Here is a 23942-nt window from a genome sequence, read left to right as displayed (position 1 = left end):
GCAGAGCCATCTGTGGCAATGCAGTCCAGGTATGTTGAAAGAAGCCGTCCGTCGGCTGGGGCGATTGCCTCATCCAGGCGGGCTGCGCCTCCCTGGGGCTGGGGCTCGGCGGCTCCAGCTGCTCTTTCATCCTCCGGGGCCCCCCGCCACCCAGCAGCAGCCGCCGCCCGCGGCCGGGTCGCCGCCCCGACGGGGCCGGTGGGCGGCCCGGGGCGTGGCGGGCTGTTACAAAGGCGGCGGTGCGGGCGCGGAGCGGTGCGGAGCGGTGCTGTCCTGCCAGCAGGGATGCTGCGAGTGCGGTGCTTGCGCGGGGGGAGCCGCGGAGCCGAGGCGGCGCATTTCATCGGCTCGCGGGTTGGTACCGCGCAGATCCGGCGCTGAGTGCGGGGTGCTGGGCTTGAGGATGCTCCGTGGGAGGGGGTCCTGTGCGGCCCCTGCCTGCTGGCGAGTGCGGAGTGCTCCGAACGGTGGGGAGCGGGCACGGGACAGCTGCAGGCTTCCTGGGCTCGGGCTCACCCATGCATCCTCCCAGCTCAGCAGCAGAGTTCAGCGTGAGTGCTGTGCTCCTATGCCATTACCCTTCTAAACCACATGTATTTTAAAAAGCAGTTTGTCCTTTAAGCATCTAGTTGACTGTGAATAAATTAGAATGGCTGTAACAAACACTGTGTTTCGGTTAATGCTCCAAATAAGGTACATTGCTTTGGGATTACATGTAAGGTACTGGTGGACTGAATCGTTGCGTTTTTCCTTTTGTAAGGGAAACATAAATTTCATTCTTATTTTTATTTTAAGCTTGGAAGAGTCTTTACAGGATGGGTGCAGCGATCTTTCCAGAGCACCCAGGCAGCTACAGCCTCCCAGAACGCCTGTGCTGCTGCTGACAACAAGGCTACTAGCCCTGTGCCTAAGGACTGTCCTGTCTGCTCATACAATGAATGGGACCCACTGGAAGAGGTCATTGTGGGAAGAGCTGAAAATGCTTGTGTCCCACCTTTTTCTGTGGAGGTTAAGGTAAACAATAAAAAAAGCAACCTTAATAGGAAATAATGCGGGTTTTATATATGCGGTTTACTTAAGCTTTGCAGCACACAAGGTGTGGTGTTTACTCTTGAGGATTCTTCTTTCAAAGTAGCTCCTCTGTGAAACTTTATGGCATAGTCATGTTGGTGGCAGATGTGCTTTTTCTTTCTGGTTTCAACTGAATTAGCTGTTCTGACAGAATTCAGTAGTGGAGAGAATCTCTAATGTGCAATCTCCTCTAGTTATATAGCCCTGATGCTATCAAAGTACACACTCAAGCTTTTGAGATAGTTGATAGGACTGATGTAAGTTTAGTTGGGCTCAAATCCGAGTAGGTTACCACTTGAGGAAAAAGTGTAGCTTTCTACTTAAGCTGAGAAAGATTGAGTTCTACAGCTGTAGACTAGCAGGACTATTCTGTTTAAATAGCTCCCTGCAGCTTTTACGTGCTGCAGTATGTATTATATGGAAATATATACACCTCTGTTCTTCAGGCTTTTTCTATGCCTGAAACTACAAAAGCAACCTAAATAAATCCACATTTATTTGTTCTTTGAAATGTTGTTTTTTAGAACAGGAACACTCAAACAGTGGGCTTGGTCCAGATTTTTATTGTGTACTTTACCTGGACTTTAAAGTTGCTAAGTATATGTTGTTACCTGCATTTGTGGGGATGATCCTGAATTGTTTTCTTCCAGTGGTACAGCATGTTGCTAGCTCCAAGGCAGTACCTAATCTGTATCTATTGCAGCAAAATGAGCTGGCATACTGCTGCTGAGGAGACCTCAGTAAAATTTTAAAGGGTATGTTGACAAAGTTGACTAGAAGACCTCAGTTAAAAAGAGAAAGGGAATTCTTCTGATGTGACATTGAAGGAATGGCAAACAAAGATACTGAAAATACGTTTAAAGTGCTAGAAATGGTGGTTTAGAGGAAGTTTGGGATGTACTTGTGAAGAAAACTTCTCTTCCCTTAGCCTTCTCATGTTTTTATGTTTTTCTTTAGAATCTGGGCTATGATTCTGGGTGGAAACATAAGTGGTTGGAGGAGTGTGAATGAGTTACTGCAGCTTGGTAGTTCTGATTCTCAGATAGAAAAGTAATCATCTGACTTACACTGGGACATTTGAGCTGGTATCATGACCCAGTGAGCACAATGAAAACTTTACCACTGATTTCATTATGGCTGGCATTTAGTCCTTGAAAGCTGAAGCTCAGTTACCAACCTCTGGAATCCTGTTTCAGACACTCCAAAGGTATTCTAGCAGATTCAGAAAAAGAAGCAAATGAGGACAGGCATTTCTAGCATACAAGTGTATGTATGTGCATTTATGTACTTAAAACTGCCATAGTGAGTATACAGAAAGAATAAGGAAAAAAGCATGTCTAACTTTTTTACATTGTAACATTAGATGAGGCAAAATTCTGTTCTCAAGTAATGGCTAAAGGGTAGCTTTAGTGTCAGAAAAAAATACTCTATCAAATGTCTAACTGGCTGAAATGTGACCAGCTGCCTGACAGAAAAGGACCTGGAGGTGTTGGTCTACAGCCAGCTGAATATGAGCCAGCAGTTGTGCCCAGGTGGCCAAGAAGGCCAACAGCATTCTGACTTGTATCAGGAATAGTGTGGCCAGCAGGACTAGGGAAGTGGTTGTCCCCCTGTACTTGGCACTGGTGAGGCTGCACCTCAAATACTGTGTTCAGTTTTGGGCTCCTCACTGCCAGATGGACATTGAAATGCTGGAGCGTGTCCACAGATGGGCAACAGAGGTGGGGAAGGGGCTGGAGCACATCTTATGAGGAATAGCTGAGGGACCTGGGGCTGTTTAGCCTGGGGAAAAGGAGGCTCAAGAGGGGACCTTATCGCTCCCTACAGCTGCCTGCAAGGGGGTCATAGCAAGGTGGGGGTCAGTCTCTTCTCTCAAGTAACAAGCGACAGGACAAGAGGAAACGGCCTCAAGATGTGCCAGGGAAGGTTTAAATTGGTTATTAGGGAAAATTTCTTCACTGAAAGGTTGGCCAAGCATAGGAGCAAGCTGCCCAGGGATGTATTTGAGTCACTATCCCTGGAGATATTTAAAAGATGTGTAGATGCGGCACTCTAGAGACAAGGTTTAGTTGTGGACTTGGCTGTGCTGGGTTAATGGTTGGACTTAATGATCTTAAATGTCTTTTCCAACCTAAATTATTCTATGATTCTATGCTAGATGGCTAGCCTGGTTCTGCTGCCCATTAAGCCATAACTAACCAAATGAGGTCAGAACAGAATAGTAATAGAGCATGCCAGCTGAGATGTGGTTTCTTCTAGTTTTCTCTGCTTTTGTCTTAAATTTTGTTGTAGAAACTGCAACAGTAATTTTGTCTGGGGGCATTGCTGAGAAACCCAAACAGTAGTCCAAAGCCTACCTTGCCAATACTGAAATTTATTAATAGATTCAGCTGTTCTGCAAAATCTCTGTGGCTGAAAGGTAAGGCATCTATGTGTGTGTTGCTCCAGTGAAATACAATAGCCAGAACTCCCAGTTACTGTCCCTGTAAGTAGCAATACTAGTGTTGATGTGCATCACGTGCCTTCTGCTAAGTATGAATGGAGGTCACTGGTTATATTGGTTATAAAACCTGCAGTTTAAAACTAGCGAATTTTAGTTGTATAAGGAAAAACTGAGGCTCTGGACCTGACAGGCTTTAAAAAAACACATCACAAATTATAACAGTCAGGAGATAACCTTGTGTGTGGAAGGGCAGATTCTCCCTGCATCCCATTGCTGTCACTCATGCTGCCTGAATGAGCAGGACTCTGGTAGAAGGAAGGCCTGACCACTTGTTCACCTGTTTCTCATCCCTTCCGCTGTTGTGGAAGGGCTCCATATGTATTTGTTCCTCTGTCATGTTAGTATTAGCAGAGACCCATCAAAACTGCTGGTTTCCCAGCTTATAAATCTGAATGAAGTACTTCCAAAGATACACTGAACTGAAGCAGCATCATTTGTGTCTGGATTTTCTTAGCCATGACATTATTAACTTAACTAGGACATTCTTTTGAATTAGTTTTTAATTTGAGAAGACATCACAGGATTTCAGGAGCGGAGGATTTAGGTCTGTAAGTGTTGTACTTGCTTTACATCAACATTGACAGTTGAATGTAGTATCTCTGACATTTCCTAGACTGCTGCTGTATCTGAAGTATGGCCTCTTCTAGCCAACAAGGTGTATTACATGTCCTTGGGATGGCTTTACAATTCCTGATGTCACCACTGTGACCAAAGTGAGGTTTTAACAAGGTGACTACGGATGTATGTGTTTTGGGGATGAGCCTAAGGCTGTTTTCATTTAAAAGCATATCTGCCAGCCTTATTAAATAGCAGGCTTTGTAGCGTTTGGTGTGGATTTGTACAGGTCTAGTGTAATAAGGACCAAATCTTTCATAGATGCTTGGCAATACTAGTCACTAAATACCAACTGAAATGTAATGTAGTCTCTTGGGTTTCATCTGTAATTGGATAAATAATGAGACTTTTTGTAGAGCTATGGCTAAAAAGGGGAAGAGACTTCTGGAGATATTTATTACATTTATAATTGTATTTCCATCAGTAGAAACAAGTAATATAAGCTACTGATCCATGTATATCCAAAACTATGAAGAAATGAAATACCCTGAAAATCCCATCCAAAAGTCAAACTAAACTTGCAAGTGGGAATTAAATGTGTGCTTTCTTCTCCCCATTCAGAATGGCTTTCCCTTTTTTCCTGCTGTTCCTCAGAGGACTTTTTTTTTTTTTTTCTTGGGAATCATGCCACATGTACAGTCTATTAGCAGTGCTGAAGCTATCTGCTAGTTCAATGAGCCTGCTTGGCACATACAGCTGAAACTTAACTTCGTTACTGTATGGAAGTGTTTGTGAAGACAGCAGCCATTCACAGTTAGTCTTAACACCTGTGCTTATATAAGTTTAATGACTGAGCACATGCACATCATAAAACATCTGAGTGAAGCGTTGCCAATGGTGTGTATAAATAGAAGTAGTAAAGGCGAAAAATAAAGACAGCAGAGTGCTACCAGGATAGGGATTCTCAAGCAGGAATAATTGAGCATTTATCTGCAGCATTGATGCTTTTCCCTTCCTTTTCCCCCTCCCTTCTTTCCTGCCTCTTTATTTTAGAAGAATCAGCAGGACATCGACAATTTTTAGCAACTATACAAATATTGTAGGAATCAAATATAAAGCACACTATGACATGTTAGGGCCATCACACGTACAAAACAATGGCAAGTCAATGAAAGGAGAACAAGAAACCTTGCATGAGACACAATTTTTAATGTTCATCTATTTCACTCTACCAAAATAACTGATGCTTATTCTTTGTCACCTACCTGTCCTTTTGTTTTAGGCCAACACATATGAAAAGTATTGGGGATTTTACCAGAAATTTGGAGGCCAGAGCTTCCCCAAAGGCCATTTAAAAAAAGCTATTGCTGAAATTGAAGAAATGTGCAATATTTTGAAAAGAGAAGGTGTAATTGTCAAGAGGCCTGATCCAATTGACTGGTCTGTGAAGTATAAAACACCTGACTTTGAGTCTACAGGTAAATGTTCTTCCGTTGTTGAAGGCCTTGCCTGTTTAGCTCTTGTCTGAGACATTTTGGATATCATCTAGTCTGCCTTCTTGCTTGGAGCAGGATTGTTACTAGTGCTAGATGAGGTCAGTGATGGCTCTGTGTAGCTATGACATGGAAAATATCCAGGAATGGAGACTGTGCCACCTGATTTGCTGACCTGTTTCAGTGCTGTGTGGATATCCTAATGAAAGACATTTTCCTAATACCTAACCTGAACTTCCCACAGCAGCACCTGTTGACAGATTCCCTTGCTGTGCTGTCACTGCCACTACCAAGAAGTGTTCATCTGTCATGTCTAATGGCCCTGAAAGTAGCTGTAAGCTGTTACTACTTTGGCGCTTACTTGCCACATGAAATAAGCTGAGGTACCTCCACTTCTCCCAGGTCATGTGCTGTAAGGCCCCCCTGACTATCTTGATAGCCCTTCAACGAAGGATCCATCTTAAACAATGGACACCAAAATGGAAAACAGTTTTCCAGGAGGATCTTCACTAGCGTCAAGGAAAACTGAATGTTTCTCTACCTAATGGCTACATCCCTCTTTGTATAGCGCTACGTGGCTTTGGTTATTTGTAGTGAGAGCACACTGGCTCACGCTGAGCTTTGCGTCAAGCATAGTCTCTGACCTCCTTTCATGTCAAATGTGTTCTTAAGTTGTTCTAGTGGAATTCAAGCTCATTAGGGAACAGATAATGTTAATGAAAAGTCTAGTGGGACTACTTCCTGCACTACTTCTGTGTTCCATCAAATTCCTCTTCTGTGCTGCTACTTTTTAAAAGGATGGCATATAAAGAAATGAGGTCTGCTTGGAAAACTTGCTCTCCACCTTTTATTGTGTAATAATTGAGTAATTCCTAAGCATTTGTCTAATTTCCATCAACCAAATTATGAAGTGGTGGCTTGTAGTTTGTAGATGGCTTTCATCTAGCTGCGAACTTGTTACAAGTGAAGAAGCTTTGTAGCAAAAGTTGCATGTATTTTTAACAAAAAATGTTACTAAAAACTTACTGAAGAATGGAAGTACCTCAAATTGTGTGCTGGTTTCCTGACTTTGCTAAAGATTCTTTTTGCCATTCTTTTGGGTAGAAGTAATGGTAAAAAGGAGGGTGAAAATTGAGTAAGCTAGAGAAAAGAGTATTTTTCTCATAGGTTAATAGCCTTTTTCCTTTCAGGTATGTATGCTGCCATGCCAAGAGACATCCTGTTGGTCGTGGGAAATGAAATTATTGAAGCGCCTATGGCTTGGCGTGCTCGGTTCTTTGAGTACAGAGCATATAGGAAAATAATAAAAGATTATTTCAACTGTGGTGCTAAGTGGACAACTGCCCCCAAACCCACAATGGCAGATGAACTTTATGATCAGGTATTGTTCTCATTTTGCTTCAGAATTTCAGTTCTGGTTATACAGAATTTTTTTGATAGTTTCAAGCTGATATCTAGGTTTCCCAAAATTGGGGCAGGGGGAAAAGACACAAAACAGCTCTGGAAATGTGTGGGTTTTCTAATGTATGCAATTATTCTCTAGCCTTTCCAGCTGAAACTGAGTATGTGTAATTAGGGGATAAGAAACAGGATGTTGTGTCTATTGAATTCAAGTCTGCTTTGAATTTTTTTATTTACTGGCTTTAAGTTAGCATTACTGAAGAGGAAGGAATGCTAGAAAGACATCACAAATATTACTTTAAAGAATTAAAATTCCCTGAGAATATCCATATGTCTGAGGTCCATATGTCCAGAGTGTATCAGGAAAGTGGGAAAGAACATATTATTTTGTCACAGAAAAACCCCTCTTAATTCTTGTTTTGCATGATGATTACATGAAAGTTAAATGTAATCTTCTGAATGTTACATGAAAAATAGTGGAGGATCTAAACTGTGAGTATTTGCCTTCCAAATATTTAAGTGAGTATTTTCTTAATTTTTTTTTCACTTGTAATGTTGACTCTGACAAATCTGGTAGTTTCCTATAGGCCCCCAAATGTGTTAGGACCTTGGTAAGAGCCTCTACGATAAGTGCAGTAAAACTGGTTGTGGAATGATTATAACTTTCTGGGAACAGTGACATCTTATCAACAATGCAAACAAGTCTTTGTTAAACAAAATTACCTTAGAATAATCTGTTGGTATTAGAAAACTTTCAGACCCTGTTTTAAAGCATAGAAACTACTTAACCAGTAGGGTTTTTTGTGGGTTTCATACCTCATTTGTTCTTAATTGCATTGTTTCATTCTAAAATTTATTTAAATTCCTGAAGATCTACCTTCTAGTTTGAAGTACTGTTCCATTCTAAAATGTGGAAAAAGTAGGGAGTCCACCTTTGTTAAAAATAGTTTGCATACCAGTATTTCTGTCACTGTGCAGTGATTGGTTAGACTGATAGTTAAACTCCAGTGATAATGAATACTTTTGATCCAGAAGCTAGAATTATTGTAAAGACGGTGGCTCTGAAGAGCAATTAGCTTCTTGGTATAACCATTGTCTCTTATCTCATCACCTATCCTTGAATGTACTTAAAACCTGTTACTTGGGCTTCCACATTTATACTTTCTTTTTTTATTCTAGTAACAAGTAAACCAAACCACCTCCCAGGAACACCCAGCTATCAATACAAACATTTTTTCTTAGTTTCAAAGTACTCTTCAGTAGCAAATAGTTTGAAAACTTTCCCTTACCATCTCCAACTTAAAGTTGTTATTCCTTTTTCTATAACTAGGATTATCCAATCCACTCTGTTGAAGACAGACATAAACTAGCTGCTCAGGGAAAATTTGTAACTACTGAATTTGAGCCATGCTTTGATGCTGCTGACTTCATTAGAGCGGGAAAAGATATCTTTGTACAAAGGAGCCAGGTAAACAAAGGTTTCATCCAACAGTTTTGGTATCAGTTTTGATACTTGTATTTATGTCTTCTTAAATTCCTGGACAGGATTAACGTAAGAGTGTTGGGAAAAGTTACGATTCGTGAAATGTCTAATGTCTGAGATACAGGATGAGACTGTCTTACAGTTAAGAGGGTTAGCTAAAGGCACAGACTTCTATTATTATGGCTTTAAATATTTAAAGAAAACCTTAGACAAACTAGGCTTGGATGCATTTTATATTCTAGCCTAGTGAAACTTTGTCCTGTTTTCAGGTTACAAATTACATGGGCATTGAATGGATGAGGCGACACCTTGCACCTGACTATAGAGTGCATATAATATCCTTTAAGGATCCTAACCCTATGCACATTGATGCCACTTTTAATATCATTGGACCTGGTCTTGTGCTCTCTAACCCAGACCGTCCCTGCCATCAGGTAAGAGCATAGCAGAGGGGAAAGTGTTTTGTGTTTAAAAATGACTCAACTGGATTAGGTCCCTGCTGTATAATTGCTAATCCACAAGTCTGTTTTGTATACACTTGAATAATATTAAATTATTGGATTTAAATAGCACTCAATTGTTCAGGAACTTATAGATGTATTTGTATCTTGACTCTAGAACTTTCTCAGTAGTTCAATGACTATTGTTCTCCCACAAATTTCTGCTACTGCTCTTAGTGCTGTCTTGTGAGGCTACGCAGATATGTTGTGTGCTTCTTCCGATGTTCATGGTTTAAATATGATAGAAGTAATCTGTTTTGTAACAATATAGTATCAAAGCAAGTACATAGAATATACTACTTCTTTGAACACTTCCACTACTTCAACATATTAATTGTATCCAAGGAGAAGCTGAGGGTTTTCTGCAGCGCAGATGAGTAATCCCTCCTTTTTATTCCTATTTTGGAAGTCTTTCCTTTGGTGTTGTTAAAAGTACCAATGGCAGGAGGCTGATAATTTCTCAGGAATTCAGCTTTGAATAACTGAATGAGAAATACTTTTTGAAAAGTAGGAAAGAGGAGAGGCGTGGTTCAGTTATGTAAAACTTAGTACCACTCTGAGAAAAAACTAATATTGCTAAACTGTAATCCGACCAGAAAGCCTTCCAGAGAGCAGGAGCTCATGTTAGACAAGTTACCTGTCAGTGCTTGAGGATTTTTGTGAGGATCCCCATGATTTCAGCAGCTGTACAACGACATGGGAATAGCTGATCAATAGTGGATTGGCGGGATAGAGCTGCATGCAGCAGAGATTATGGAATCATGTACACAGCATAGCTCTTGGAAGCAGTGTTACTCTCTTCTTGGCAAGTGGCTTAAATGCATATGGTCCCATTGAATTACTGCCTCTTGTAATATCTATTATAAGAATACAATTTTTAAAACAATCATAATCTCTTCCTCCTCTTTTCCCTTCCCCTGTTTTTCATAATCTTAGTTCTAAGAGGTCTCCCTGGGACTTTTTTCATGGAAAACTGCTGTCTGTGTAGATAGAAAAGATAGACGTAGCTTTCTTTTGTAAAAACTAATCTGGCATTTCTTGATGACCGGAAAAAGCTGGGGGGTGGGGAGGTGGGGTGTGTGAGGTGCGAGTGAAAGGCAACTCTTCTTTAAAATCCTGGCAAACCAGGCAGATTAAGTTTTTAAATTTTCAGGATCGGAGCTCCACCTCGTGGCAACACTTGAACAAAGAGCTCTTCGGAGTATTCAGACAATAAAGTTGAAGAGCCAATTCTCTTAGCCAAATTATCCTCCTTATATTTTTAATTTGTGTAATTCTTAAAGACACAAATTATTCCCTAGGATGCTTTTATTTTGTTCCCTTTGTTAAATAAACTACATATTAAGTTTCTTACGAAGCAAGATGCAAATGTAATTTTATGTGGTATTTTTGGTGGGTTTGTTTCTATAAATGGCAGTGTAATGCATATCAATGGCTTTTGCAGTCATATGGTAAGAAATTATAAAAAAGAAATAAAGAATTTAATATTTTTGTGCTGCTACTAACATCTTTACTTCACAGAATCCAAACTGCATGTGCTACCTTTTGCCTTTAACATATCTTAGTATACTTAGCATACATAAAACCGGTAGAAACAAATGCTAGGGGTACGCAAAGCTCAGAAAGGCTTTCAAAAAATGTTTGTATGAAAACTGGGTTTGTAGATGGAACTTGAATGAGGGCATGAGTAGTGAACAGAGAAAAGAGGATGTCATGTATATTGAAACAGCCTGAGATAATATGGCATAGGTTGGAGGACATAATATGATGCTTTAAGAACTCTGTTTAGAATCTAATTATATTGTTCTTTCAGATTGAGCTCTTCAAGAAAGCAGGCTGGACTGTGATTCGCCCCCCAGTGCCACTCATCCCAGATGGTATATTCACTCTTTCTTCTCTAAGGATTTCAATAGTATTCTTAAGAGTGTTGATATGGGCAACATGGGTTCATTCTTATGTGTTTAGATCACCCACTGTGGATGTCTTCTAAATGGCTCTCCATGAATGTCCTAATGCTGGATGAGAAACGTGTGATGGTGGATGCCAATGAGACATCAATTCAGAAGATGTTTGAAAATCTGGGTATGCCCTAACATATTTCAACATACACTTAAAATAAAATGATCATGACACCAGCTACACACATCAGGATGAATGGAGATTTTACTTAAATTATTCAAAGCAGCCAGCACTGGAAAAGGTATTCAAACAATTGGATTAGCAAGTAAGAATCACTCAGTGATTTCTCTTCTGAATATTTCAGACATATGAATATGGGCTTCTTACATCTCGTGTCCCCTACAATTGCGTACTATTGCAGCAAATAAAGGTATGAGTAGCAATTGAATTTACTGCTAGCATGAGTAAAAAGCTTTTGAATGAGCTTTTTCAATGTAAAACTGTCTGCTCAGTTTGGAAGTCAAAATCTGTCTTGGAGAAGTTAAGTGCATGTATTGGTGAGTAATGTAGAGCAGGCTGTACCTCATTGCCAAAACACTTTCAGATTTCTCTAGTTTCAGACTCATTGTACTTTAAACTGTCAAATTAAGACCACTTAACTGAGGTATTTCTGCTCATTTATGGAGAATTTAAGTCCTGTGGGGTGTAACCTCATGTTACGTTGCAATTCCTTTAGGTATGCAGTGGTATGAGAACTGTAATTGAATATAAAATCTGAAAGTCTTCTATGCACAGCTCACTGCAAAGACAAATAATATAGACTTAAATCTGAACTCATGCAGTTAATCTAACTGCTTCCATTATGCTGGGAGTGAAAGATTTATGTAGATCTTCTTGTGGCTCATAGGTGGTTAGTATGCTTGGTGCTACAGCCAGCTGAACTATTGCTGCAGTACAAGTACATGGTGACGCAAAAGTTGACAGGGTAGGAAGAAGGCTGGTGGGTGATAAGGCAAGGGAAGTGAGGGATCGTTGTATTGTAGAGTAAAAGATAATACTCCCCAGTAGCAAAAGACTCCTTTAAAGGGAGAAAAATTATGGGAAGGACAGAATGATCCAAAGGTAGTAGACGGCAACTGTGAACACAGAAGGATTGGTACCATGGTGAAACAAAAAGCAAGCTTCGTAACAGAAAAGTCTTCTGATCCTAGTCCATCTGTCTGGACTTTGTATAAACTGAGAAACAGCTGAAGCTTCAGAGCTGAAAAGAAGTGGGAGGAAGCTTGACCTAGGTGGTAAGTATAACAGCCTCTTTCCCCTTGCAGAGAAGAAGGGACTCTGAGCTCTGTACCTCAAATGCTTCTTTCCGTGAAAGGCAATGGAAAGAGCACATTCAGTGTCTGAACCATAAATGCTCACACAGATTTATGTAAATGTGCCCTGGTCATATACTGTAGCAGAATTTCAGCTAATTCTTTGCATACTCCGAAGACTGAATTTTTCCTTTTTATTACTGGCACATCGTAACACATCAAACGCTGGTAGTGCTCCAGGCACTGTATATTCCTGAGAGTATTGCTGGAATAAACAAGCCAGCTATGTTTCTAGCTTGTTCTCTGCCTAGAATTTGGGAAAATAAATTCTTAACAAATGAGTAGGAAATAACTTCCTGTACTTCCTTTCATCTAGCCGTATGATTAGATAAAGCTTTATCTAATGTTCTGATCAAAGCTTACCACATGATTTTGATATTTTAATTTTAAAGTATGCAATGTATGTTTCTTGTAGGCATTTCTACAATCAAAGTGAATATTCGCCATGCCAATTCACTGGGAGGTGGCTTCCATTGCTGGACGTGTGATATCCGCCGTCGTGGTACCCTACAATCTTATTTTGACTAGTTATGAGCCAGATAGGCAGCAATGGTTCAGCTTCTAAAATAAGCATAGGAAATAAACAAATTAATTTCCCTTTTGTTAAAATGACTGCATGAGCTCTAGTGCTTGATCAGCGGTGTCCTTGCAGTGGTCTGATAAATGATTTATTCTTACATACTCTTTACTTTCAGCAATATAATTGAAAGTACTTCCATCAGCAATACAGGTTTTCTGGCTGGCTTTTTGAAAGATGCCCTTCATCTATGAAGCCTTTTCACATTGGTTTTGAATGTAAAAACCTGGCAAGATAGCTAAAAGGTCTTGCTAGAATAACTTGGCTACTAATAATGGACATCTACCTCTGTCTGGTTACGCTATCAAATAGGCAGCTTGAAATGTTAAACTTGAGAAAACTTTCCTTATTCCTTTTTATCAGTCTATTGTTCTAATATAATTGTGTTTAACAAAGTTAAAATAGATGCAACTGTACAGATTTCTTATGGAACCAAGTAATTTGATAATGTTTTGTGTCAAGCCATGCAGATATTTACAGAGAATTTCCAGTATGATCTAACTTTTAAGACAGGTTCACTTACTTGACATGTCCTTCTACATTTCATTCTGATGCATGTCATGCATCTGAATACTTTTTTATATTGCTTTTTGTATTGCTAAAATTGGTTTTTATTTAACTTTTAAGTGTACAAATGATAGGTAATATTCTGCTTGTATAGGTTTCACTGAATTGTTTACATAACTTAAAAAAAGGCACCAAGAAACCCAACCCTACCACCAACCCTCCTCTAACCCTAAACCTCTGACATCTTACAACCTATTCTTCCTCCAGCTGTAGCAGATACAGAAAGATGTATCAAACATGCCAGATGCTCTGAAGGAATTTGATTACTTAATATGTACTTTTTATGCTAATAAAGTTTTGTTTCATTCTCAGTTTGTTGCCCTTCTGAAAATGGGCGAGGATGAAATGTCTGGATGGGTACATGTTTGTAGGATACATACAGAAATATAAAATACACATGGATTCTTCTTTTTTCTGTAAAACGTGTAACATATTGGGCACTTGTGTAATGCAGAAAGCCCGTGTACTATATTGTTCGTATAGTATGTTTCTGTTTCTATTTTGCACAGAAGTATGACTGGTGGGGGAAAGTAGTACCTAGTAGCTGTTTCTTACCAGAGTGTGGAAGAATCCACACCTTGGCACAACATGCTCACATATAAACCGTATGGCCATATTTTACACAGAATTGGGTAGGACTAAACAGATGATATGGCAGACTGGAAGAGCTAATGAGACAGCTGCCAGAACCTGACCATGCAGAAATGGTTGCTGTTTCCCCCCTCTTTAAAATCAAGGCTCTTTGGACAATGGAAATTCATCCGAGTCTTCCTGTAACCAAGCTCTGCTTTCCAACATCGACAACGGAGCTGCGTAGACGAGCGTGCACGGCAGGTCATCTTTCCCGTTGTTCTGCACGCTGTAGTGCTGAAATGATGTGTGTTTGTGCTTGGCATAAGATATCGTAAGGTACAGCTGAAACTGTTAAAAGCTCTGGCCAAATGTGGATTAGTAGCAGGACACATGCGGCCCTGATACTTCCAGGTTTAAGGAGACTATATTTTCATATCATCTTATACATGACTCCTACTTGAAAGGGCAGTCAAGTGTATGAGCATTACAAATGCTCTGACTTCATCTCTGTGTACTCTTCTGAAGAAATTGTGGTATGAAACCATCACAATTTCTTTTTTGACCCCCTAAATGAGCATGATTGACCCCAGTGATGAAAGTGCTGCATGTGCCATGACCTTGATGTTCCCTTTCTCTGGAAAAGCTGCTGTCTGCTCTGGTGTGATCAGTCATTTCTTTCTCATTTTCCAGAGCAACAGGAGAGGAAGGGTTGGTGGGGAAGTCTGCCTGTTTGCTCTGATAAGGAAGGTATAGTTCCTTCAAAAATGGCATAAGCTAGAGATTTTGACATCACAGGGAAACACTCAAGACACATTTAGCTTCAGCATTAAACTAATGGCTTAAGTTTAGCTCCCAACAAATGCTTCAGCTCCAAAGTATTTCAGTTACCACCATTCATATGCTATTCTAGTTTGTAGTATTCAGTTTAGGCATGGGTATCCAATGGTGAGCATGACTGAAAAATTATAAAGAACCTTGGGTGGTAGTTTACACTCATCTGGGAGAAATGCAAAAAGCAAATGGCAAAAAATCCAACAAGGGCTGTAATTTACCCTTTATGTTAAATTCATTTTTTTAGTTTGAGGGAAAAAATGCTAGAATTCTTTTTTTAGCTTTTCCGTTTTGTATGGATTTTCACCTCTGCAATTGTCAGGCTCTGTTGCTTATGGGCTGTTTCTTTTTAGGCATGTGATGTACTTCTATGCAACCACGTACTCTTTGAATCTACTCAACACTTATGTGTTTTCCTAGGGTTTAAAAAAAATGCAGTAATTATTGCTTTTATGACAAATACATAAGCTCTAATGCGGGCAAAAAGCTGTCTTTACAGCAGGCCCGTCTCACTTGTTTTTTCTTCAGTTCATTTTAGGAAGCTGAAATAACCAGTCCAACCAAACAAAAGTACTGATTAGAAAGTTTAGGTTTCTAGTTTAACAGGAAAGCACCGTTTTTACCATGCTTTTCCTATTTAGACCATGACAGAAAATAGATTTTAAAGTTTCTAATGTCATAGTTTAGCTTTAGCCTTCTTATTTGTAGTACTCATTGGAAGAGCAGCTTCAGTCCTGGGGTGGATGTGCGTATCTGTATTATCAAATGTAAAATTACCGTGTCTCACAATTTCTTCTGTCAGTGTGATTTGGAGATGTGATTGTGTTGCTATAGGAGAGAATTTATGAAATGGAAAATGCAGTGGTAAAAAAAGTTCAAAGGTAAACTTTAAAGCTCTAGTAGGCTTTCTTTGTAGTGGAGGAACTTGAAAAATGCTGATGAGAAGCAACATTTTCCCCAGTAACCCATTCAAGAGGGACTGATACAGAGACAGCAAAACCTTTAGAGGAATGATGAAGGGAACGTGATATATAATATTGTTATGGTGGATGCCACCACATAATACTGATATATATAATCTTCTGAGTTATTTTTATTCTTGCAGAGAGGGAGGTCAGCCCATGTCACAGTTGGTTTTGGTTAGACAACACCCTGGAAATAGGAATCTACAGTGAGAAAGAGAAGGGCTTTTTTTCTGCTTTGATATCTAATTACAAGCGATTTTTTGAGGTCAAATTACACGTGGGCAACAGGATACTATTGGCTGGAGGAAGCAGGCACGATGGTGTTTGATGACCTCAGTTCCAGGCTGCAGTTTATATGTAAATAAAGCAGATTAAATGTGGGCTGGACTTGAATTCTCCATAATCTGTTTTTCACTGACTGTGAAGGCCTTAAATACTTCCTTATTGCTTGGCGGAAGGTCAGCTTCAGCTTTCAAAACAGACAGCAGCATCAAAAGAAGCAGCAGAAACACAGACCTTACTTAGTGGGAGGCCTAGAACGCTGCATCAGTTAGAGACATAAGGAAAGATGGTAAATCAGCCTAATCTGCAGAGAGTTTGGGAGGGTGGGCTCAGCTCAGCGGCAGGGAATTAGCTAACCACTCCCTGGGCAGGGGCCCTGGGCAGCTAGGATTTTCCTTCTGTTTTGCTCCTAAAACAGCTGTACTAAACTCACTGGTTATAAGCATGTGTATTTGCATAAATGCCTGCCATAAAGATTCTCCATGTCTGTTTTTCAGATGAGATACAATTCTTAAAGTACTGGCACCAAGCCAGAGAGGATGTGGAAAGAAGGTAAAGTCTTTGAGGCAGGGATAGCCTCCTGCTGTGTATCTGTAGTTCATAGCTGGGAATGCTAAGTGCCGATGTGACACAAAGTGATGGAAGGAGGGGGGTGTTTTTGCCCTACTTAGCGGGCAGAAGGGAAAGAATGGTTTTCTCCAGTCGGTTGCTTCAGGCAGTGTCTGTGCTAGCAGAAAAATGGTTGTTTCTTGTTCCAGCATTGCCTGAATGTTTCCTCTGTCTAGCTGAAAACACTCTCTTTTGGCTCCATTTTTTGGCATCTGTATGATTAATAACCCAAACTGCAAAGCTTGGTAGACAGTTCTGCAACTGCTACGTTAATGCTTAAGAAGGGTAGGCTGATGTCTACATGTCTCCATATAAAATTAGTCTTGGGTTTTAGATCAAAAATTAGGCCCACTACAGAAAAGATTGTTTTCCTCTGGTTTTATGCAGAGCTGGTGGAAATTATATTGTTGGATCCACATATATTTCTGTTAGTCAAAGATGTTGCTAGAGTTGAGTTCCCTGTTCCAGCCTCCCAGACTGGCCAAGGCTCTTTATTCCTGCTAGAGAGAGGACCCCGGCATGTTTAGCTGTGCTGAAATTGTCAGGATGCCCCTCAGACTCTGGCATTTATCACTTCCTAAGAGGGTCTGCTTCTACTTTCCTTCTGCTAAAGCATCGTCAGAGCTTAATTAAGCAGGTAAGAAATAGCTTTATCATAATGAATGATGTCCCAACTTAGTGGTTCATTCGTTACTTTATAGCAAATTGTCAAGATTTATCAGTTAATGAAGTCAGATGTATGAATGAGAAACAGAACCTTCCAAACAGTTTCTTACTACTGTGTTGTTTTCATAAGCCTGGTAGTGTGATGAATTGAGCAGCCCCACAAAAACAGAGACCAGCGAATCAATGCATGTGTAAACAGTTTACACCATTTCCCTGCTCCTTCTATGTCTTAAATGACAAGAATGAGAGGGAAGCTCTTGGCTGAGACCCAGACAGGATAGCATGAAGGTGATTCCAGCTGGCAGGGATAAGCAGGAGGATGATGTTGCAGAGATTAAAGTAACTCCCTCAGGTACGTTGACCTATCTGTTATCTGTGTGGATGATAGTTTAGGGACCTGATAGACTTAACTATGCTTCTGCAGGTTCCCATGTAGAAAAAAGTGTAGAAATACTATTTTGTGTTTCTGTGTTGAAATCTCATTGGTGCTTTTTCCTGATGTGTAATATAGCTGCCCTGCTGCCTTAGAGCAGAGCTATGGGGAAGTACAAATGATTTATTTTTATTTTTTTGAAGTTCCAGTGCTTGCCTTTTGGGGAGTTTTGGACCTTTGCCTCATCTGGTTGGGGTGTCAGATCCTAAAGTGACAAACCCAGTGTTACTGTAACTGTGGCCTTGCCACATTTGAGGCACTTGTAGAAAGGCAGATTCAGAAAATTTGCATATGAGGCACTCAAAATTATTAGAGCTAAATAATAAAAGGTAGGTCGGTACTTAAAGATAGACAGAAGTATCTTATGGGATTCAAATGCACCCACATCTTAGAACGGTAGAAACGGTGTAATGGACTGATGACCTCTTGCCCTACTCCTGCTATAGCTCTGACCATAAGATCCAGTTGGCTCTGAGCACAGCTGGGCTCAGACACAGACATTTCACCGTGGCCTGGTGCTTCTTGCTGTCTGGTTTAGTAGGATCTCACATCTGTGCTTCCCAGGCACAAAGGAAAACACACAGCAGTGTGAGGGGATGAAGGCCGAGTTGTTAATGACTTTGGATGGGTGTGCGCTTGAGGCAACGTTAATTCCTTCTGGGCCTTCCCTACAGCTCCAGTGACTGAGGTGGAGAAAGGGTGGTCGTTGTGGCTTGGCTGCCCTGTAACTGCTGCATGACTTCAGGAGATCAATAAGTGGTTTGGTTTTTTTCAAAGTCAAACCTAACCTTCCCCTTCTAAAGGATGGTATCTCAGACAACCCGTTTCACATACTCAGTCTTGCCTCCATCTTTTTGTTTGCCACAGTGGAGGATGAATTTTTAGCTAGTTTATGGACCTAGACTTATGCACCTATTTTGTTTTGACTGTGTGCTGGTTTTGCCTGGGCTAGAGTTAATTTGCTATGGGGGTATGTTTTGGATTTGTGCTGGAAACAGTGTTGATAATAAAGGGATGTTTTAGTTATTGCTGAGCAGTGTTTACACAGTCAAAGCCTTTTCTGCCTCTCACACCCCCCACCAGCCAGTAGGCTGGGGTGAGGGGACACAGCCAGAACAGATGACCCCAACTGACCCGAGGGATATTCCAGACCATATGACATTATTCTCAGCATATAAACCCGAGGGAAAAAGAAGGAAGTGGGGAGATGTTCAGAGTGATGGTAATTTGTCTTCCCAAGTAACCATTATGTGTGATGGAGCCCTGCTTTCCTGGAGGTAGCTGAATGCCTGCCTACCGATGGGAAGCAGTGAATTAATTCCTTGTTTTGCTTTGCTTGTGTGTGCGGCTTTTGCTTTACTTATTAAACCTTTACCTCAATCCACCAGTTTTCTCACTTTTAGTCTTCCCATCCTCTCCCCCATCCCACTAGCAGGGAGTGAGCAGCTGTGTGAGGCTTATTTGCCAGCTGGGGTTAAACCACAACAGACCGACAGTAGTTACTTTCGGGGTTGCGTCTCTACATTATTTGAAATCTGTGGGAGTAGTCTCATTTCTTTTCCACTGAACAATCAAAAAATAATCTCTGCCTTTGTACTGCTCTTTATTCCTATCATTTGGGAGATTTGGGAGATACTGTGCTGTGCTGTAGGTGCTGTTAACATAGCACAAGGATCCTAAGTAATTGCAGCCCTTTATTCGGACGTTTGTTAGTACTGATGGATTTGTGTCGGTCATCTGTGTCTCATTTTGTCCACAAGATGGTGTTGATATCCTGCCCTTATTGTGAGCTGTGTCAAGGAAACCTTCATTGAGGCCGGTACCCTAAAGGAGAGCTCACCGTTAGATAACCTTTAGCACTGCCTGTGTGAGACCCTCTAAGACCAGGCAAGCATTTACAGAGTAAACCTCATCCCCATGAATTAAGGGAGGTGTAGGAAAGGGAACGCCTCACTGAAACCCCTTTCCAAAGCCACAGTCCTGCAATGCGCTTGAAAACCTATTTGGCAGTTTGCACAGAGTAATGGGGACCAATAATGGGCCCACGGTGGCTTCCACCCATGCCAGGGTCCGGCCTTCTTTAGCCTGTGGCATGTGATGAGTGCAGGGCTCTCAGCAGTCAGGGCCCCGTATGCCAGATTTTGGCCATCATGGAGAACTCAGGGACCTCTAGGACAAGTGAGGTTGCATTCTGACACCAAATGTTGAATTTCATCTAGGAAGTGCTGGCAAATCCCAGTGTCAGCAGCACTAGAGGGTGCTGCTGTGATGCCAGTAGTTTCCCTGCAGTCTACCCTAAGGCATGGTTTAGAACGATTTTTGTTTATTCATATTAATCCTGTTAATCAAAGTCATTGAAAACACCTCAAAATGTTTTTCACCTGTAGGTATCGTTTGTTTGATCATACATAAAGTACTGTTTCTTAGCATCAAAAAGTACATATCTGTATATGTGAAAGCAATTGCTGTGGAGTGCAAGGACAGTCGGACATGTCCTTAAGGCTGGCTGTATGGTTTAGGATTGCATAGGGTGTCAGAAATTACATTAGGGCCAAATGAGGATTGATCTCTGCCTTTTGAAAGCTAATTCACATGGGCTGAGCACCACAGAAATTGTATTGACATAGCCATCAATTTTAGAACTATGGCCCAAAAGCCATACCTTTATAGTATCATTCCCCATTCTTCCAGACCCCTCCTTGGGGTTCAGTTATGCCTCCCTCTCTACAGGAAATTAAGACCAAATGTTGGTATTTTATTGAGCTGTGATGCAGGTGAGATTTCTGTGGGTGATGTGGTTTATCTTAGCAGTTCCTGTTCCCTCAGATTACTGTTCAGAATATTTCCTTCTGTTAATAAAAATATACTGCTTGCTCTTAAAAAATATAAAATGTATTTGAAGAACCAGGAGTTAAGATGAACTGGAAGCTATTCACATTACCCTTAAGAAATTCCAAGTCATTAGGACAAAACACAATTTAAGTTTCTACAGAAGCAGCAATTGCTTGTGAATTGCACGTTGTTTCTTCTGCAAATTGAAATATCTTCTTGGTAGCGCATCAGTGATGCACTTTTGAACAGCAAATTTAAATTCAAACACGATCTATCCTCTTTACTCTTTCCTCTACATTACTTCTGAGTCAGCAAGGCACTGAAATAACTGTTAGGTGACCTGCTTGATGTTTATAGGGCCGGCGGGTAGAGTTTGGCCCTAGCCAGCTGTAATACTGAACTGTGTTCAAGGGAGCTACAGTTCAGTGACCCAGGCTCTGTTACACAGCTCATGTAAAAATTATGCCAGAACTGTTTGTTTTTTCAGCAGTTGACTTGTGAGCAGTATGATTGCCACTGAGCGTGTGACATCCATATAGAACAGGAATTAATAACACTTTTTTTTCTTTTAATATTGCTAAAAGTACCATTACTTAACACTTTGTGATGTCAGTATTTATCTGGTACTTAATACATACAAGTATTCGGTTTACCGCATATTTTCCTCTCATGGGGAAAAAATGGCCAAAGCATCCTTGTGGTGTGGTAGTGGCAACAGTGACTTTTTCTGGGGGTGTGGGCTTGCTGGTCCCAAAAGCCATGAATTTTGAAGGATGAGGAATTGTATACATCTGCCTTTCCTTTTTGGGCAAGAAAGTCTGAACCAAATTTCTTTGGTCTTGTGGTGGGCTGGACTTTTCTTGGGATGGCTGACATCAGGAGCTGGCATCTAATGTTGCAAGGTGTTTGTGGTGGTGCCACGGGGAGTTCCTGAAAAGAAGAGTGAAACGGGAGGGAATGTCTTGATTTGAAAGAAGGCAAGGACAGAGCTTACTCTTTTGCAAAGCAAAGGCCTGCTAAAAGAGTCTCCTGTAGCACCTTGTTCTATGTACCTGATGTGGCTTTGTTTTGAGGGAATAGGTCTCTCCAACTCCTTCCCCTCAGCCCTATTTACAAAGCCCCATTCCCTGGTAGAACTCAAGGGCTGTCAGAAGGATGGTAAATATAGTCATGAAAGGAGGAAAAAATGAATTTCAAAGGCTGAGTTATTTGGCCATGGTGAAAGAGGAAATCAGACAAGACGTGAAATAAATAATCTATGTCTTCTATGTGTGTGGCTTGTACTTTAACCGCATTGCCATTCTTTTTTCTATATATCCAGTAATGTGTGGTAAATGGGACGCTGGCCAAGAAGAGGCATGGAAGAGGATTGCAGTGGTTGTCCTTATCAATTGTTAGGCAATGATTTCACAATTGTAGCTCATTTTCTTCATCGTGAAGCTAAAAGACAGGCTGTACTACAGCGCTGCTGTCTGCAAACACCAGCATATTCAGATCCTGCCCCCGCTTTTGCTAAAAGATAAGCACAGGATGATGCAAAATGAGATTTCTTCCCTAAACGAGAAGAGATTTATAATGGCCAAACACTCAAGGTATGCCTAGCAAATATCTAAACCTAAACCCTTTGCAATGGTCTTCGAGATGCAGTCGTTTCTATGATAACTTGGCCCCAGAGTTCAGCTCACAAGCCTCTTCTGACTGGAAAAAACAGGTTTATCTCACTATACCACGAGTCCGTGTTTTCTTACAGCAGCCCTATTCCCTGCCTTATCTCAGGAAGGAAAAATATTTAAACCTTTGTTTAGTGTTGACTAATAGCATTAAAGTTACAGCGGGATGTCAATTAACGTGTTCTGACACGTTTGCTTGTGGCAGCAGTTTGTTAGTGACAGCCCAGGGCAACCTTCGTAGCGGGCAGCCTTATCAGGGCTCGGGTCGAAGGCCTGTAGGATCTGAGGTCTGAGCTTTATGCTTTGCGTGCCACGTGTTCGGCTGAACATCCAGCCCGGGGAGGTATGAACAGTGTCGGGGTGTCACTAACAGCCCAGCACTGCCAGGTTTGGGGCAGCTTGGAATAAACCTGCCCCCAGCCTGAAGTGAAATGTACCATCTCTGTAGCACTGGCAGGTTCTCTCTGGTGTGACTTCTCACGTGGGTCATCTTTATAGTGTGAGCTGGGCTGGGAGCCTTTCTCTCTGCACGGTATTTGCAGGACCTCTTCCATCTGCCGGACCACCGATTTTCCTGAACTTGACGTCTCCTCTGTTGAGCTTGCTCGAAGCTGGCCCTATTGCAAAGAACTCGGGCAGCGCCCACAAGTAATCCAGTGCAATTTCCTTAGGAAACAAAATGAGAAACAGTTTTTAGCTTTCCCTGCTGGTCCAGAAGAAATAACAGTCATTTCAGAAATGTTCACCATGCTTTCTGCTTGCCTCTGCATTAGAAATGCGAAGAGTCATTTTGTCTCTGCAGCCCCTTCCCTTTAACAGCTCCGTCTGCTCTCTGCAGAGGTGATGTTCCTGCCTGCTTTCTGAGGGAGAAACTGCACCGTGCTGTGGGCTCTCCTGAAATAAAAAAGGAAACCGATACCTAGCGGCAATTACAGCTCTCACTTCCTGATCTCCGCTCCTGGGCTGTACTTCAAAGCTGTCTTTAGACCCATCTGCACTTTCCCTTTTCTTTTTCCTCTTCTTTCCTTTCCTGGTGAACTTTGACATCAGGACTGCAGATGTATAAACGGGCTGAAAAGTTTAGTTTCTAGCTTGGTGCCGGGGCTGGGTCCTCCAGCCACAAGTCACCTGATGTGGGGAAGAGCCGTCACCCTTGTTTTACAGGGGAAAACCGCTGAGCTGAAGAGACAAATGTGTCTGGCCTGTCATTGCCCAAGAAGTTAGTGACTCATCCATGGGGAGAGTCCTGATTTCCTAAATTAGTCTGGAGTAAACCAAGCTGTGGGCTATCCTTCCTGTGATCTGACACAACTCGGAACAGATGTCTGGTTTACACTAAAGGCTGAAGCTGAAAACCTTGTGAGTTTGCTTCTCCACAGCAAGCATAGGAAGGGTTGTCTTATGCTGCATATGGGGACGGTGTTTTCTTTGATTACTCTGTTTTAAATTAGGAAATGGCCAATTAAAACCCACAAAGCCAGTGAAAATTACTGCCACAGAATGTCATCAAAGCAGAAGACATAGCAAGACACCTGTGTGGATAATGAAATGCAGCACTTCTGCTTGCTATTTAATGCAAGCAAACTTCAGAAGGCTAGTTTTGCCTGCTCTGGGACATGACTAATATGCCACTAAATGGGTGACCTTTAAAAAGAAACC

The 23942-nt window shown here is 41.2% G+C and overlaps 1 protein-coding gene across 1 annotated transcript; it reads left to right on the top strand.

Annotated features, from left to right (window-relative positions):
- The first annotated feature begins 240 nt into the window (after window positions 1–240).
- On the top strand, window positions 241–13733 carry GATM (glycine amidinotransferase). The gene is made up of 9 exons (XM_037395824.1): window positions 241–354; window positions 796–1014; window positions 5412–5607; window positions 6813–7003; window positions 8354–8491; window positions 8776–8940; window positions 10820–10883; window positions 10972–11088; window positions 12694–13733. The coding sequence occupies exons 1-9, from the start codon at window positions 286–288 to the stop codon at window positions 12804–12806; spliced, it is 1272 nt and encodes a 423-aa protein (XP_037251721.1). The 5' UTR covers window positions 241–285; the 3' UTR covers window positions 12807–13733.
- Window positions 13734–23942: the final 10209 nt, after the last annotated feature.

The sequence above is a fragment of the Falco rusticolus genome, chromosome 7, assembly GCF_015220075.1.
Source record: "Falco rusticolus isolate bFalRus1 chromosome 7, bFalRus1.pri, whole genome shotgun sequence".
Classification (NCBI taxonomy): Eukaryota; Metazoa; Chordata; class Aves; order Falconiformes; family Falconidae; genus Falco; species Falco rusticolus.
The sequence above is the reverse complement of the archived record's forward strand: the minus strand, read 5'-3'. Positions and strand labels throughout refer to the sequence as shown.

Bases quoted from the DNA above. Each gene is read 5' to 3' on its own strand.
- GATM (XM_037395824.1), top strand. From the start codon at position 286: ATGCTGCGAGTGCGGTGCTTGCGCGGGGGGAGCCGCGGAGCCGAGGCG. The intron at 8,941-10,819 runs GTAAGAGCATAG...TTGTTCTTTCAG, and splicing joins CAGACCGTCCCTGCCATCAG to ATTGAGCTCTTCAAGAAAGC. The intron at 11,089-12,693 runs GTATGCCCTAAC...TGTTTCTTGTAG, and splicing joins GAAGATGTTTGAAAATCTGG to GCATTTCTACAATCAAAGTG.